This window comes from Arachis stenosperma, chromosome 1, assembly GCF_014773155.1.
Source record: "Arachis stenosperma cultivar V10309 chromosome 1, arast.V10309.gnm1.PFL2, whole genome shotgun sequence".
NCBI classification, from domain to species: Eukaryota; Viridiplantae; Streptophyta; class Magnoliopsida; order Fabales; family Fabaceae; genus Arachis; species Arachis stenosperma.
In genome coordinates, this window is record NC_080377.1 from 4,232,986 (window position 1) to 4,249,330 (window position 16,345).

Genomic DNA, 16,345 nt, shown 5'->3' on the forward strand with positions numbered 1-16,345 from the left:
GATCTTCAAAAGTTCAAAAAGTTACATCTGATGAGTTGGACCTTAATTTTTTGGAATGAGACTCTGGAAAACGGCTTTAAATTTGGCAATATTACCCAAACCAGAGAGATGAGATTAGACAAATTTATCTTAAATAGAATCTATATCAAAAGTATCTTAAAAATTATTCTCTATTTAGTCCTCCTAACATTTTGTTTTAGGTTACGTTATTGAATAAAGGTTCATTTATAATTATTTTCATATAAAGTTTATAGTTAAGATTTATTAGATAATAATTTAATAAAAAAAATCAAATCATCTCATAAATTTTAATTAATAAATGCACATCAATTTTCACCTTGCGCTTCATTATTCTTCCAAGAGGGAAGTTTCATGAACTGAGAGTTTGACCCTCAAAATCAATCAATTTCAATCAAGATTTTTAGCATTTCATAAGCCAACAGACAAGATATTAAATCTTTTAGCTAGACTAATAGACCAGTTTTGCCTACTCATTGTTCTTACCATACATAGAGAACCCCACATGTCATCGATCGAATTGAAAGTCATCATTGACTTCAAAAATTCATAGAAAGATTAATCTTTTCCCTATCAAGTTAAGTGGATCGATCACATACACCAATTAGGGGGTCACATATTACACACTAGCTAACTCCAAATATAAATAAAAAAGAAAAACCTCTACCAAATATCTTCCTTTTTAACGGAGGACAATTATAAATGCAGAGTGAGCAACAGATCCAGCATATAATATATATAAACCACGAAAACGGAAAAGAAAGAAATTCCAATATAAATTCAATCAATAAACCTAAATAGAATTTGTGCATGTGTGTCATGCTGAATAACATTTTACTTCAATGTTTCTGTAAGGGTAATTAAGTTTAGAACAAAAATTTTAGGAAATTGATTTAATTTGATTTGAAAGGAATTATTGTGTTTAGAATAATGTAAAACATAAACGGTTTGATTTAAAAATTGATATAATAAATTAATTTTATATTTTATTTTCAACTATTTATTTATCACACTTTTTTATTACCATCAATAATCACAATTAGTCAATTAGCATGGTCTAAACGACTATTTAAATTGACATAAATAATTGTATTTATTTTACTTTCAGGTTAATTTTGTCAATTATGTTCGATTTACTGGGTCGAAATAGTTGACTGATCCGGTCAGCATGTCCAATCGATTAAGTATACCGAAGCGATCAGTCCAATCGATAGACACATTCGATCTGTCCAATCGATCTGGGTCGGTGGTCATCAATTTTTTATAATACTTCTTTTTTCTAAATTAAAAAATATTATTAAATAATTAAAAAATATTATTTTAATTTTAATATATAATACTTTTTAAATACCATAACTATAAGCCACTATAGCATTGACAATATAGTAACATGATATATAATACAAAATAGAAAATAACATAATTTTTAATTCGTACTACTATAGTTAGCTATTGTGAGATTTTTTCTCTGCGATTATATTTAGGATTTTATATCTAAGACACACATTTGTATATTCAATTCTTTCGTCTTTCAATAAAATTTCAACTTTTTTTCATAGTTTGGTCTATTCATTCTTTGCATGTTATGATTCTACTTCTAAACATTTAAATTGATAGGATTTGTGTGAATTTTTTGTATAGATTTTTTTTTTTGGGAGATAATAATGATTAAACTCTAAATTTTTTATTATAGAAATTTTGATATTATATTATAATATAATTTTTCTTAAAAATTTAAACTGATAAAAGAAGACATATAAATAGTTATATTTTTATTATATTTAGCTTTTTTTATGATTAAAATGTTGACAGAATAATTACATCTTATTTATGCAATACCCAAAAAAGAGGACATACAAAATTACATTATTATTCTTTCAAATATAAGATCAGAAAATCAAATTATATTCATGCAAGGCTTCTCAAGAAGATAATCAGACTTAGAGCTAATGCTGTTGATTTAATGGCAAGAGAGGTTGGTAATCTTCCATTATCCCTTCTTAAGAAAAGTCCTTGGTATATAGGCAAATTGATAAGAACCAAAAAGCCACACAATAGAGTTTGCAAAAACATTTCCTCAAATGCTTCAAGAGTGCAAATACCTTCCCTCAACATTGCATCCTTCAACAACCCAAGAAAACAAAACAAATTGAGCAATGCAAGTGTTGATAGTATAGTGAACATTGGAGAGGAGGTTCCAAACTCCATGATTTCTTTCTCGTAGCGTTTCGACACATCTTCTCCGGCGACTTTCGCCGTGATTACAAAGGCCGAATCGGAGACTCCGAAGAGCTTTAAGATGGTGTCAATGAAGGCAAACAAGTATGAAGTTGTTCTCTTGTATAGCCATATCCTTAGGTCATTCCACCAACCTTGAATTGTGCCTCCAGAGAATAAAAATTCCAATAAACTATAACTTGTTTCCCCAATAATGACATATGCAAAGGGTATGAACCATGGGCTTGACATCTGAGAGATCCAATAATAACCAATTAATATGCATGATATTAAAAGGAATTGTGCATTTTTCTAAGCCAAATGAGATGCAATAATAAGTACACATTTTAATTTGTGTGGGTGTATAAATGGAGAAATTGAACCAAATTAAGCACAATCCATACTACATACATAGATGATTTATTGGGAAAGAATGAATTGTTAATCAGTTGAAAAAAAAAAGGTTTAATTACTCTATTGGTCTCTATAGTTTCGCAAAATTTTTAATTAGGTCTCTATACTTTTTTTCCTTTTAATTAGGTTTGTGTACCAATTTTTTTTAATTGAGTCCCTATACTTTTTTTTCCTTTTATTTGAGTCCATGCACTAATTTTTTTTAGTTAGATCTCTATACAATTAAGTCAATTATTACCAATAGGGATCTAATTGAAAAAAAAATTGATGCAAGGACCCAATTAAAAAAAAAATATAAAAATCTAATTGAAAATTTTGCGAAACTATAGGGACCAGCAAAATAAAACAAAAAAAAACGAGTCTAGGATGAACATTAACTAAAATTAATTAAAAGCGGGTATAAAGATGTGTTGAGGGTTAATTATTTTAAGTGTGGAACAAGATGTAGCCAAAGTAAACGTAGTGCTAGTTTATTACAAGATAAATTTGGTGCTTTTTATATTTATATTGAACTGATTAATTATATTAAGTATTAATATAAACACGTATATATGAAATTGAAAAAAAAAATCAATGAAATTTGTAAAAAAAAAAAGATAAAAATAAAACGTGGTTTACAAAATATATATTTTTGTTTTTACGAAAGACATGTATGTGAGATATTTTTTCATGTATTATTTGAAATTCACTTCATCACTATAAAATGGATTATAAATTACATTTCTTATATTAATAATAATAAATAATAATAAATTTTAAATAAAAACACAAAGTTACTTTATATATAGTTTAAAAAATATTTCAAATGTTTTAGTATTCTAGATATTTTACTAATTTTAGTTATTAATTTTAAGATATATATATATATATATATATATATATATATATATATATATATATAAAACTAAGATTAACGACTAAAACTATTAAAACATCTTAAACACTTGGAGTCTTTTAGTTTAGAAAATGTCATCCAAACGAGAAATTTTTGGGAAACGGTAATTTTTAGTATTTTTTGTTATTATTTGATCAGCACAAATATTAAATTATCTTTAATAAATAAATTTTGTTAATTTATGTGTGTAAATTTTAAAAAAATATACATACAAATTATATTGATTTATTATGTATATAAAATTCTAATAAATATAGATATAAATTATATACTTTTTATGTATAAAATTTCTATAAATATAAATATAAATTATTGTTAGTTAAAAATAATAATATTTAATGATCAGGTAGTATTACTGACATGCAAACAACTTCTTTTGACAACTATACAAGATAAAAGGAAAGAATGCAATTGTTACCTTTGGGAACAAGGAAGTGCCTTTAAGGAGATACAATGAAGGGATAATTGAGTAGTATAATGTTGCCAAAGAGTTTGAGGCCCATAAGCAATAAGTAGAATACCCCATTTGAAGGCCCAAACTGATTCTACCATGTGCAAACCAAGCAGGACTATACTTAGAAAGCAAAATTTGGAAGTCACCTTCAGACCATCTCTTATGTTGTACAAGTGTTTGATGTAATGTTGTTGGAGCTACTCCTAAGAAGGCCTTCCTTTTTGGGTTGTAGTACACTGATTTCCATCCATTGGATTGTATAGCCAATCCTGTTATTACATCTTCCACTGGACATCCATATCTTAAACCCATCTGCATTTTTCAAAATTTAATTTTGGTTTTCTTTCAAACTTTGAAATCTCAAAAACTTAAGCTATTAAGTAAAGAAATATCAATGATTTTATATTTAACAAATTAGTGGTAATAATCACATCCTATAAGATAGATTACCATTAGAAAGGTAATAACTAATTTGGATTGACCAAATTAAACAAGATAATGTAAAATATTTTTTTTTGACAAATTTTATGTAAATAATTATTTAAAAAAGTGCATATAATTAAATGACTATTATATTATATATTTTAGGATAAAATATATTTTTTATTTTTTAAGTTTGTTAAATATTTTAAAAGTACATCTAAATTTTATTTCATTTTAATTTTGTTCCAAAAGTTTTTATTTGCATCAAATATACTCATAATAGCTAATTTTTCAAAAAGCTTAGGTCAAATTCATCAATAATTTTATAAGAACAACCATCAATATATATAAGTAAATTAGAGATAGTTATCATGAATTATTACTCGATTAGTTCTAAATATTTTAAAAATTTAACTATCAATGATATATTTGATACAAATAAAAAAATTTTCAAACACAATTAAAACAAATTTTAGAGATATTTTTAAAATTTATAATAAATTTTAAAAACAAAAATTATACTTTACCTTATATTTTATAATGTAACAAAGTAGTTAAACTCTTAAAACTAATCATGAAAGTTTAAAACAAAAACTTATATATGATACCTCTTTCCCCCATAATGTGTTTTCCTCATAGGTACAACTTGCGAGGACCTTTGATCTTTCTTCCAATTCCTGCAAGTTTTCTTCTAGACTTTGATCATTTTCATTATTAGCCCAATCATTAATCCTGTTTTGACCATTATTAAACTTCATTCCACAAAGTGTATCTCTCCTGTGAAAGCAACCAGTCCCTACATACAAAGGGCCACCAAGACCATCTGCACCATGGAACTCTACCTTCATAATCATAAAAGATAATACATTATTATATAATTAAATTTTAATATTAAATATAAAACACATCAACATAATAATAAGTAACTATCAATATATAGATTTTTATACTATATTATTAATTACTTGAACTATAAGAAAACAGTTATGTATACTCTCTGTTGAATAGAATTTTGTATTTTTTTAACAAAATTCTTTAATAAATCTGCTTATATGTGTTTTAAGAATATATTTTAATAATATTATAAAAAATATTGTCTTTTACATTTCTAATACATTAAAAATACATGAAAATTTTGAAAATTTTTATTATTATACTCTTAAAATATGTTTTTAAAACATAAATAACTACATTTTTATTTAATTTGTTTAATTTCAAATTTCAAAAATATGAACATATACCTGGCTAATTGTTATTAGACAACTCCCATATAAATCATTCTTGGTGACATTCTCAAAGTTCTGTGGAAATTGCACAAAAGCAATTTCATGGCCTTTTTCTTCATCCATAAAAAAACACAAAGCATCTCTCACCGATTCTGAATTGTTTGAGTACATATCACAATCTACATTCAGAATTATTTTTCCGTTGCTAATAGAAGAAGACACCCTTAACTGCATTTAATTAGAACCAATCAAAGAATTAACTTAAAATGGGAAATTTAAACACATATCTAGAGTGCAAAATTGAGGAGGAATAATCATATGAATAACCAAATTAATTAATTAAAGATGTATATCCAGTCCATCCATTCATCTATTTTTTTTAAAATAATATTTAGATTTAAATCCTCTAAAATTTGAATTTTATTTTAGAAAAAAAAATATGATTTTTCACCATTTATTTCATAAGTAGGACCAAGAAAAAATATGAAAGAGAAATCATTCAAGAGTGAGAGATCACACTTTATTTTCTAAAGTGAAAATTTAAAATTTAAAAGATCCAAAATCATAATATTTATTAAAAAAGAGTAAAATGACAAACAAACATTTGAGGATTTACACTTCAAACAGATTGATTCCTAAAAAAATATCAACAAATTAAGTCATATAAGATAATAAATGTGAACACAGTACCTTCAAATTAGTCTTTATAATTAAAATAAAAGATCTAAATTTAAATTAACTTATCCACATTTATTATTCTAAAAAACTTTATTGGTATTTTTTTTTTAAATTAATTTGTTCGAAATATAAATTTTCAATAATTTATTTATCACTTTCCCCTTAAAAAAAAAATATGAATACCAGTGAATTCATAGCTCCAGCTTTAAAGTTGTGGGAATGTTGGGGTCTCTTCTCCCTAGCTAAATACACCAAAGTTGGTAGAACAACCCCATCTACGTCCTTCGAATTATTTGGGTCCTTTTTATCAAGTATTATCTAAAGAAAAAAAAAATAAAATCATCATAAGATTAAATAAGCTCATATATATGATGTATTGATGCCTAAGAAAAACAAACAATATTATTACTTGAAGAATTGTGTCATGATCATGTTTAGAAGAATATGAATTCCATTGAGAAAATCCTTTGTGTTTTAAACGTGCTTCTTTGGGTACTTCACCCATCTTCGTCGAGTCCTCAATTCTCTTTTCCATTTCGTCGTATAATTTCTACAACATGGAACAATTTCAATGTGATTATTGTACATAATATAATATGAAGAATCGTATTTATGTCCCTAGAAAAAAAATAACAAATTTTTATATATATCTTGACCAATATTTGGATAGAAAAATATGATATCATATTATGGATTAATATTTTTACTAATAATTTAAATTGTTAAATAACAACGAACACATACAGATACATATTTATTCTATATCTCTAACAATATACATTTTTTAAAATTGATAATATATACATCATATCCACCATCTACTAATAGAATGACTTTATATAAAAGATCACTGATTTTACAATTTAATTTTTTATATAGCTAAAAAAGATGATAAGAACAGAACTATTCAAAATTTGGTCTTTTTCAAAAGAAACAAAAACTGAGCTATTCAAAACTTGTATTGTTTATAAAACTTATAAAAATATGTAAAAAAGTATATTTTCATAAAAGAAAAATTGCCAAAAATAAAAAATGAAACTGACCCACTCTAGTAAATGTTTCAACCCATTTTAGAAATAAGACTACCCTAATGACATATAATAATGAGTAATGTTGAATGAGTAATAAAATTTATTATTTTTAATTTGGCCAAATAAAATATATTTATATTAAATTTTAATAAATACTAAATTTTAATAATATAAAAATAAAGTATTAGTACCTAACATTTATTTATAAATATTGAAACAAAAAAAGTAAACGCTTGCTTACCTACCAAAAGAATAACACTAACGATAATAATACATCAAACATTAAAACCAAACAATCAACCTAAACAAAAAACAAACAACAATTAACCTAATAATTTACCCTAAATTTACCTTATTTAATATTTATTTATTACAAAGTGTATTAAATAAAATTAAAAATAATAAATTTTAACAATTTTTTGTTAATATTTTTTTGTTATCGAATATTTTATTAGAGATATAACTATTCATATTACTTTCTACTATCCACTTAAATTTTTAGAATGAGTGGTTTTACGATATAATATCAAAACTCTGTGTCTAAACCATTAATATTACCTTTTTATCAATTTAAACTTTTTTTATGACACATTTTTGTAAAACAAAAATTGATTGGTTAGTCTAATTTAACATAATATAATACCTTTATAGCCGCCAACTCTATAGTGTGAGTGTGATCATCATATTGATTATTTTGGTGTGCCATTGAGAAAATGTTATTAAAATAAGCCGCCGGAGACCTTGGTTCAACCTTGAACTTCTTGCAAAATGGCAACCAATGCTTAGCAAAATTAGATGCCTCTAAGAGAGCATAGAAAGTAATATCTGAACCTCCATCATCAGAGAGATAGACACTAAGCTTATGAGTTGGATAATCATAAGCCATTACAGAGAGAACTGTGTTAATCACCATCATTGGTGGTTCTATTTCTGGATCTGCCGTACACACATATATGTCCACTCCTGGCAACTTGTCCTCATATCTGTTCATATAAATCCAATTCTCACATTTAATTAATATTTTTCTGTTTTTATGATAAAAAAATAAAAATGTTATTTGTAAATCAAAATCAGCCAATAAAATTAGATACCAATGTATTTATGTATAAATATATGTGTGATTTAATTTATTTTCAATGTATATTTATATTTTAATATGTATTTTATATTGAGCTGACTTTGGTAACTAATTTTAATATACAGTAACATCACTCTAAAAAAATGTAGGATAATTTTAGTGAATTTAACTATGTGCATTGCTCACGTTTGAAAAAAAGGAAAATAAAAAACAATTCCTATATGAATTGAAAGTGAATTAAAAATTTTAAATTATAAATTCTAAAATAAAAAAACTAATATTAACTAATTAAAAATTAATTTATTATATTTTTTACTAAATTAAAAATGACAATATCTGTTCCAATTTCACAATCTTAATTGAAAAAGATGAAAGAAAAAAATAAGATTAATTCTATAATACTTATTACTTAGAGTCTAATTTTTATTTAATTTATTTTTATAAAAAATTTAAATATTTAAAATTATTTATTTTTTATATTTTAAAATTAAATATTAAATTTTAAACATTTTTAGCAAGTTATAATAATCAGCAGAAAATAATTAGTATATGATAATAGAGTGGTGACCTTTGAGAGAGGGTGTCCTTGAAAGTTTGCCTGAAGATAAGGTTCCAACGGAGTGCTTGAGTGAGAAACCAATAAAGACCAAACCATAAATCTGCACCAAACATACCAAGCCATACCCAGATGTTGCCATCTTCAACCTTTGAAGGTATGTGGGTGAGTCTATAAACCCAAATGAAGAATATGGCCACAAATAATGAGATTGCAAAGGGCCTATAGATCACACTCCCTCTTCCCTTATTTGTCTCAAACAATGGAGAGTACCCCATATCTACTGCTCCCATTTTTTCTTCTTTGGTATGCGCAACTTGATTGTTATTATTGTGCTTTCAATAATTTGCTACCCAATTATTTATAGTACCACATTTAACAGGTTCCAAGTTCCAACGTCATTTATTACTTTTTAAGTTTGATATTTTTTTTTATTGAATTTGAATTCTTTAAATTTTAGAATTTTATTTTAGAAAATAAAGTAATATTTTTTATTATTAAATATTTTTTTTATATTTTTTTTTAGTCTTATCTATAAAATAAATAATAATAGATCATACTTTATCTTTTAAAGTAAAATTCAAAATTTAAAGAATCAAAATCCTTTTTTATTATATCCAAGATTTTGATTTTTTATATGGAGAAGATAATCTAGTAATACAACAATGTGGAAAAGAGAGATATTTTACATATATATGGTGTTAGCAGAAAACGGACCCTCCGTTTTCAGTTTGAAAAAAAAATAAAAAAAGTTAAAATTACAATACAGGACGGTCCGATTTGTAATTTCAAAAATAAAAAAAAATTTTAATGTTAAAATCGGACCGACCGATTTTCATTTCAACAAATAAAAAAAAAATAAAAAAATACAAATCGGACCCTCCGATTTCGTGTTTATTTTATTTTTCAAGCAAATCAGACCCTCCGATTTGTAGTTTATTTTTTTATCAAACAAATCGAACCGTCCAATTTGAATAAAACACCATATAAAAAAAACATATAATTTTTCCATAACAATGTATTACACCTATATTTAACCAATATAAAAAAAAATTAGCCTCCCAGACATAACTATCGAATTATTCTTTTGATTTTAGAATAAAATCATAATTAGATCTTTAAAAATTTTGATTTTAAATTAATTAATTTATGAAAAAAATATTAATTTAATCTTTTAAAATAACAAAAGATGAATATGTGATGTTTTTCTATTAATTTATCATATAAAACTTAAAGTGATATTTATATATACCGTTATTTATTATGACGTGTTTCTTTATAAAAGATCGTCGTATAAATAATAATTTTTGAAATGAAATTTTATTTGTTTTAATAAGATTCAATAGTAAATAAAGAGTAATTAATAAATATTATTTGAAAACTCAAAAAATAATAAATATTTCATTATGTAAAACTACATTATTTCTATGTTCACATAGCAACAACGAAACACGTACGCACCACTATAGATAACTCTATTTTATTTCGTACTATTTATTGACAAAATGACATACATGTCTACTATTTATTATTTATTATTGTAAATGATTTAATTGATACTTTTTTAATAACTAATTAGTTTAAAATCAAAATTCTCAAAAATCTAATTGTCACTTTATTCTTAATTTTAAAATAAGAATTTTTTGGTATTTTATTAACAAATAATTTAAACTATAATATTATTAAAAATATAAAATAAAAAGAATCTAAAAATTTACATTATTCTATCCGTCTTTATAATTAAGTATTTAAGTGTTTTATTTTAAAAAAATTTAATTAAATTTTTATATGAATTTTAAATTTGTAATTTTAGATCTTTTTTAATAATAACCATTATCAAAATATTTTCATCCATCCCACACTACTAGTAAATATGCCACAGTATTTTCTTAAGTTAAATTAAATATTTTTAAAATAAAAAGAATGTTATTATAAATTTAAAATGGTGTAATGATTTAATTAAAAATTTTTAAAGTGTACAAATTCAATTATCATTTTAAGAAAGAATGATTTGAAAAACAAAAACAGAATTTAAATATTAATATTTTTAAAAATTATATAATTATCTATTTTAAATAATAATTTAATTATCTATAATAATTAAGATATTAATTTTTATTAAATTAAAATAATTTAAATTACAAAGAGTTAGTTATCCAATTTAAATAATATCTAATTAAAAATTGACATATCATAAAAAAAATAAATTATATATTATTTTAGAAAAGATTTTATAGAATTCACTCATCTAAGATATTTAAGAAATGATCGTCCACATATAGTAGCGGGGTGGGGGCTAAATTCCGATCGAGTTGTCATAATACGAAAGAGACGTACGGTATAAGGAGTTATAGTCAATCTTATACTAAGATATTTAAGACATGTATGATGTACCTGCAAGCTGATATTGACTGAATGGTTTTATTTATCCAATAAGACTGCCTTTCGACACTAACAATACGCCAATAAAAAAAAAAAAAAAGGAAAAGAAAGAATCTATAAATTACAATGGTGGGGTTCATAAAATTTTTTCCATGAAATCACTTTTAGCAAACAATTAAGCTGATACATATTAAAATTAAAATTAAAATTAAATGAATCTAATTTAATTTCAAAAAATAATTTATAGAATAAAAAATATTTTATATTTATAATTTTTTAAAAATTTTATTTTTAATTAATGTGGGACTTATATTACATTTTTTTTACACTTATAAATATTTATATAGAGCGTAAATATTTTCAGATGAATAATCTAATAAAATTGAAATGAATAGACTTTAAAATTATATTTTAAAAATATTTTTTTAAATATTTAAATTGATAAAAAATTATACATCAATAATTATATGTGTAGGACTCTAACAAAATATATAATATCCGTATTCTGTGAAGAAAAAAGATTAGGTCCGCCGCTGAATTGTGCGAAGTATGTAAGGGTCATCTACTCATCTTCACAGCATCACAACAAGATACAAGGGAAATAAAGGTTTATGAATGTACTATGAAGCAATAAAAGAACAAAATTTCATCTTATAAAAACGATGAGATATTTAAAATTGGAATAATATTAAGGAATCAACTTTTCTTAATTATTTTGTTTATACTAAATTTTAGTCTACCCTAAATTATAAATTTTAGACTTAAAAGAAACATTAGAAAATTCTCACATGTGTGACGGAATTTTAGGTTGGAGTAGAGAAAGCAATTGGAAAAGCTTCAGTGGATGAAGCAGTAGATAGTGGTGTACTAGATTCAGATATGTGCTAGTGACAGCGATCCTGGTGGTGACAATAGTGTTGTTAGTTGGCTGAAGGATTACCATGTGTTCATAACACGCAGCGGAAGAAAAGAAAGTAATCCTTAAAGATCTATTTTGTGCATAAACTTTATTCCTATAATATAATATAATAGTAGTAGATCAGATTTAAATACTTGAGTACGCTAGTAAAAATCCTTTTCTCCTTCGATGGTACGAAGGCACTATGCGTATCCACACCGAGACCAACATTTGCTGTCAACTCCTTGACCAATGGACATCTGATCTAAATTGAGAAACCTCTTACAACTCTTTGCACACCATAAAATTCTTCTCTAAGAATTAGTCTCACATACATTTATGTGCATAGAGGTAAAGGAATAACAACCCTTGTTATTTTCTCTGTCTTTCTCATGTCAGCCTCTACTCTTGGCATACCTATATATAGTATGAGATTTGTTGTTGATTTTAAATTTGAATCTCAATTCAATTTTAAATCATATCTTACTATTTTAATTTGAATCTTTCAAATTTATGAATCATATCATAACTCAATTTGAAACAGAATCAGTTAGGATCTCATCCAACTTTATAATTCAAATTTAGAAATAGAATAACTAATTATTTTCAAATCTCATTTAATATTCTCAATTATCATACTATTATTATATTTTTGGTGCTAGCAAAAAATATAATAATATTCCATTTGAATTAATATAATTATTTATTTGATCAAATCAAAATAATAATTAAATAATTCCATAGCAAATATTAGAACACTCGTTAGTGTGTGACCCCATAGGTTCAATACTAAGCGGGTAGTAAATTAGTCATACTAAATTTACTAATCAAGGTTGGTGTCTAGCAACACTCCTCAACGACCCGATAGTGTGAAGTAATATATTTTTACTAAGAACCTCAGAAGAACAAAGTATGATTCCTTCCATCTTTCCAGCTATTGGTTAACCTTTAGAGTATGGTTTAATTGTCAAACTCTAACTTGTTACCATTATTATAATGAACTGTGAATGACATAAGAAACTCATTTCTTCATTCATTCAATCCCCTTGGCCAAGGTTTTATTCATCTCAGTCATTATAATCATAGAGCTCAAACTCTTTACCGAGAGTTGACGGATTCCTTATTGACTAATCATTAATTCTACAAGTATTTAAATCATATCCAATATCCATTCAACTAGCACCCTAGGGTATTAGGTGTCCGGAATCAAAGTATAATAAATACATTGTTAATTACTATGATAGTCGCAGGTCAAAGGAAACTCTATTACTATGTTCATCTTGAGAATATCCTATTGACAAATATGCGGTAATTATAACCATTAAGAATTCTCAGAGTGAGTCAGTTCAATGGTCATATCTCTATATGCACCATCTATATATATAATTTAATAGATGAGATCTATTAATTTTCATCCAATGAAGACCATTATATATATATTGATCTTTCCGGATTATTAATGTCCTTTTTAATAATCCTATGACCAAGAACAATTTAGATTAAATTATAAAAGATTTATTTCTCAATATTATGATCACTATCATAATAATAAATCTCTAAATTTAATCTAGGACGTTATTATATTAACATTTTAATATAATAACAGTAACAAATTATTTGAAACATGATTGATTGGATTGTGGTCATACTCCTTATTCCCAACAATCTCCCACTTGCACGAGAGCCAATCATGATAGATTGGATCTTGGGCATATTATTATCTCAATAATCTCCCACTTGCACTAGAGCCAATCAATCATGTGTATAATTTTTCAATGCACATTTGTGTTTGTCAAAACTCTTTTGACCTTAAACACCTTTACTCTTGAGCATGTTTGCTTGACTTTTTTGTAAAATATACCTAGTGCATAATAAATATCACGTTTTCTCAAAACATGAAATCTCCCACTACAATAGTGCATAATTTTATTTTAAGGACAATCCTTATTGAACATGATTATAAAAAATCTAAGTAACCATTAGATCTATCTTTATAGAATTGTATCATTATACAAATAGGCTACTTTTTCGAAAAGTTAGTTTGACGATCAAACCTTTTATACTTTTAGGAAAAAGTATATCCTCTATTGAGTGGTATACAATTCTAATAAAAGTAATTGTACTCCCACTCTTTTTTAAGATGGAATCCCTTTTCTAAAAAAATGAGTTTTACCTCTTATCATAAACACTTTGTTATAAGAAGAGTGATAAAAATAATCTCATTATTTCTTTAAGGTAACCAATAAATCTCATTTATTGGACCTAATATCAATTCTATTGTTGTCCAATCTCTTAACACATATAAGACATCTCTAAACTCTAATGTTTTTTGAGTTTCAGCTTATGTCTTTTCCATATCTCATATGGGTAAAAATTGGATTTAGTGAAAAATTTATTAATTTAGCAACATTTCTAAAATGTAGTCCAAATGTTTAACAAATAATAATACTCAACTAAATCAAATTTCATGTTTCTTAAACTTCATAGAGTACATAGGGTACTAGTATTTGTGCATTGAGAGAATCTCATCCTCTATTCAATAGAATATCAATTAGATATTAGAGATTTTACTTTAAAACTCTTATAATAAAAATACTCAATATCTTTATTATTGGTCAAACTAACTCTTAAGAGCAATTTTTGATTTGCATCCTCAATACTCATATTGAGTTTTTCCAAAAGGATCACAAACCTTAATCATATTAAGGTCAATTATAAATTGTTTGAAACAAAATAAATCTCCAAAAATACTTGCAAAAATAATTTTTTTTTTGCTAAAGCCATTTGGCTAATGACATTCCAACTTCTAAAGTTATTTAATTCAAAATATATTGTCCAATACTCCCACTAGTTCAAATAAAATCTTTGATAGTTATACTATTTTACTTTGAGCATCATACATCTTCTCAAGATGTTTAATAATAAATAGTAGGGAGATACCTTTGAAATTAGAACTTATGGCTGTCCATACAACCTATGTAAAATAATATTACAAATATTTCAAAAGTTCTGACCATTTCAAAAATAATTTTATTGGAGGATATTATTTTAATAGAATTATCATCTCCATGATAACCCTTTTATACATGAGAATAATTCTCAAATGTCAATATATTACTTTCAAGTATGCCATACGAAAAAATGGACATATTTAAAAATTTAAAATTATGAAAGTAAATCAAGAAATCTATATTTCTAGCAAAATTATTTAGAATCGTGAATGAGTACCTTGGTTGTCAAGTTGTTACTCATACCTATTCCAAATAAATATGATTAAATTGCATCCCATACAATTATAATCTCAAATAATTATCTGGTTGTCAGACAATTATTTAACTGAATTATATTTTATACCCCTAGGTTGTCTAGGTTCAAGTATAAAATTAATTCTCCTTATGCATCATCATATACATCAATAAATTCTATCCGTGATTACAAGTCACCTGGTTGTCAGGTAGTACCTTGTAAACAAGAGATAAATTTATTTTTGACAATATCTTAACTTTTAGGACTTATCTCTATTGTTAGAGAATTTTTATCAGTACTCGTGGATTAAATTTTATACTCCCAGATTGTCTAGGAAAAATATAAAATTAAATCTCTAATACATCAAATGTATATACTGATTGTTATCTTGAAAATAAAACTCCTAATTGTCAGGTAGCTCTTTATAATCAAGAACATTAGAAAAACTAATTTTTAAAATTATAGTGTTCAAAACACATCAATCAAATCAAAATTTAATTTTTAATGTACTAACGTTTAGTATTAAAAATGATCAAATCAAATTTGACCTTTATATATACACTTATATATATAAAAAATGAACAAAAGATATTTTGTATCTTATTCTTTTTATTGTGATCAAAATCACAATAAAATTTAATAAATAAATAAAATCATACAAAATATTTGATTATAAATATAACTTTTATATTAAAAACTGATATTTAATCACAATTAAATAATTAAAATAAATTAACTATTAATTTATTAGAAAACCATCTCAATGAAAATAAATACATCACATGCTTAAAAATAATTTGAATTAATCCTATTAATTCATAAACTTTAA

The 16,345-nt window shown here is 24.7% G+C and overlaps 1 protein-coding gene across 1 annotated transcript; it reads right to left on the minus strand.

Annotated features, from left to right (window-relative positions):
- Positions 1-1,766: 1,766 nt before the first annotated feature.
- LOC130937400 (cellulose synthase-like protein E1) lies at positions 1,767-9,320 on the minus strand. The gene is made up of 8 exons (XM_057867077.1): positions 9,003-9,320; positions 8,000-8,339; positions 6,735-6,875; positions 6,509-6,643; positions 5,663-5,875; positions 5,030-5,263; positions 3,963-4,310; positions 1,767-2,487 (listed from the first exon to the last, which is right to left on the minus strand). The coding sequence occupies exons 1-8, from the start codon at positions 9,281-9,283 to the stop codon at positions 1,927-1,929; spliced, it is 2,253 nt and encodes a 750-aa protein (XP_057723060.1). The 5' UTR covers positions 9,284-9,320; the 3' UTR covers positions 1,767-1,926.
- Positions 9,321-16,345: the final 7,025 nt, after the last annotated feature.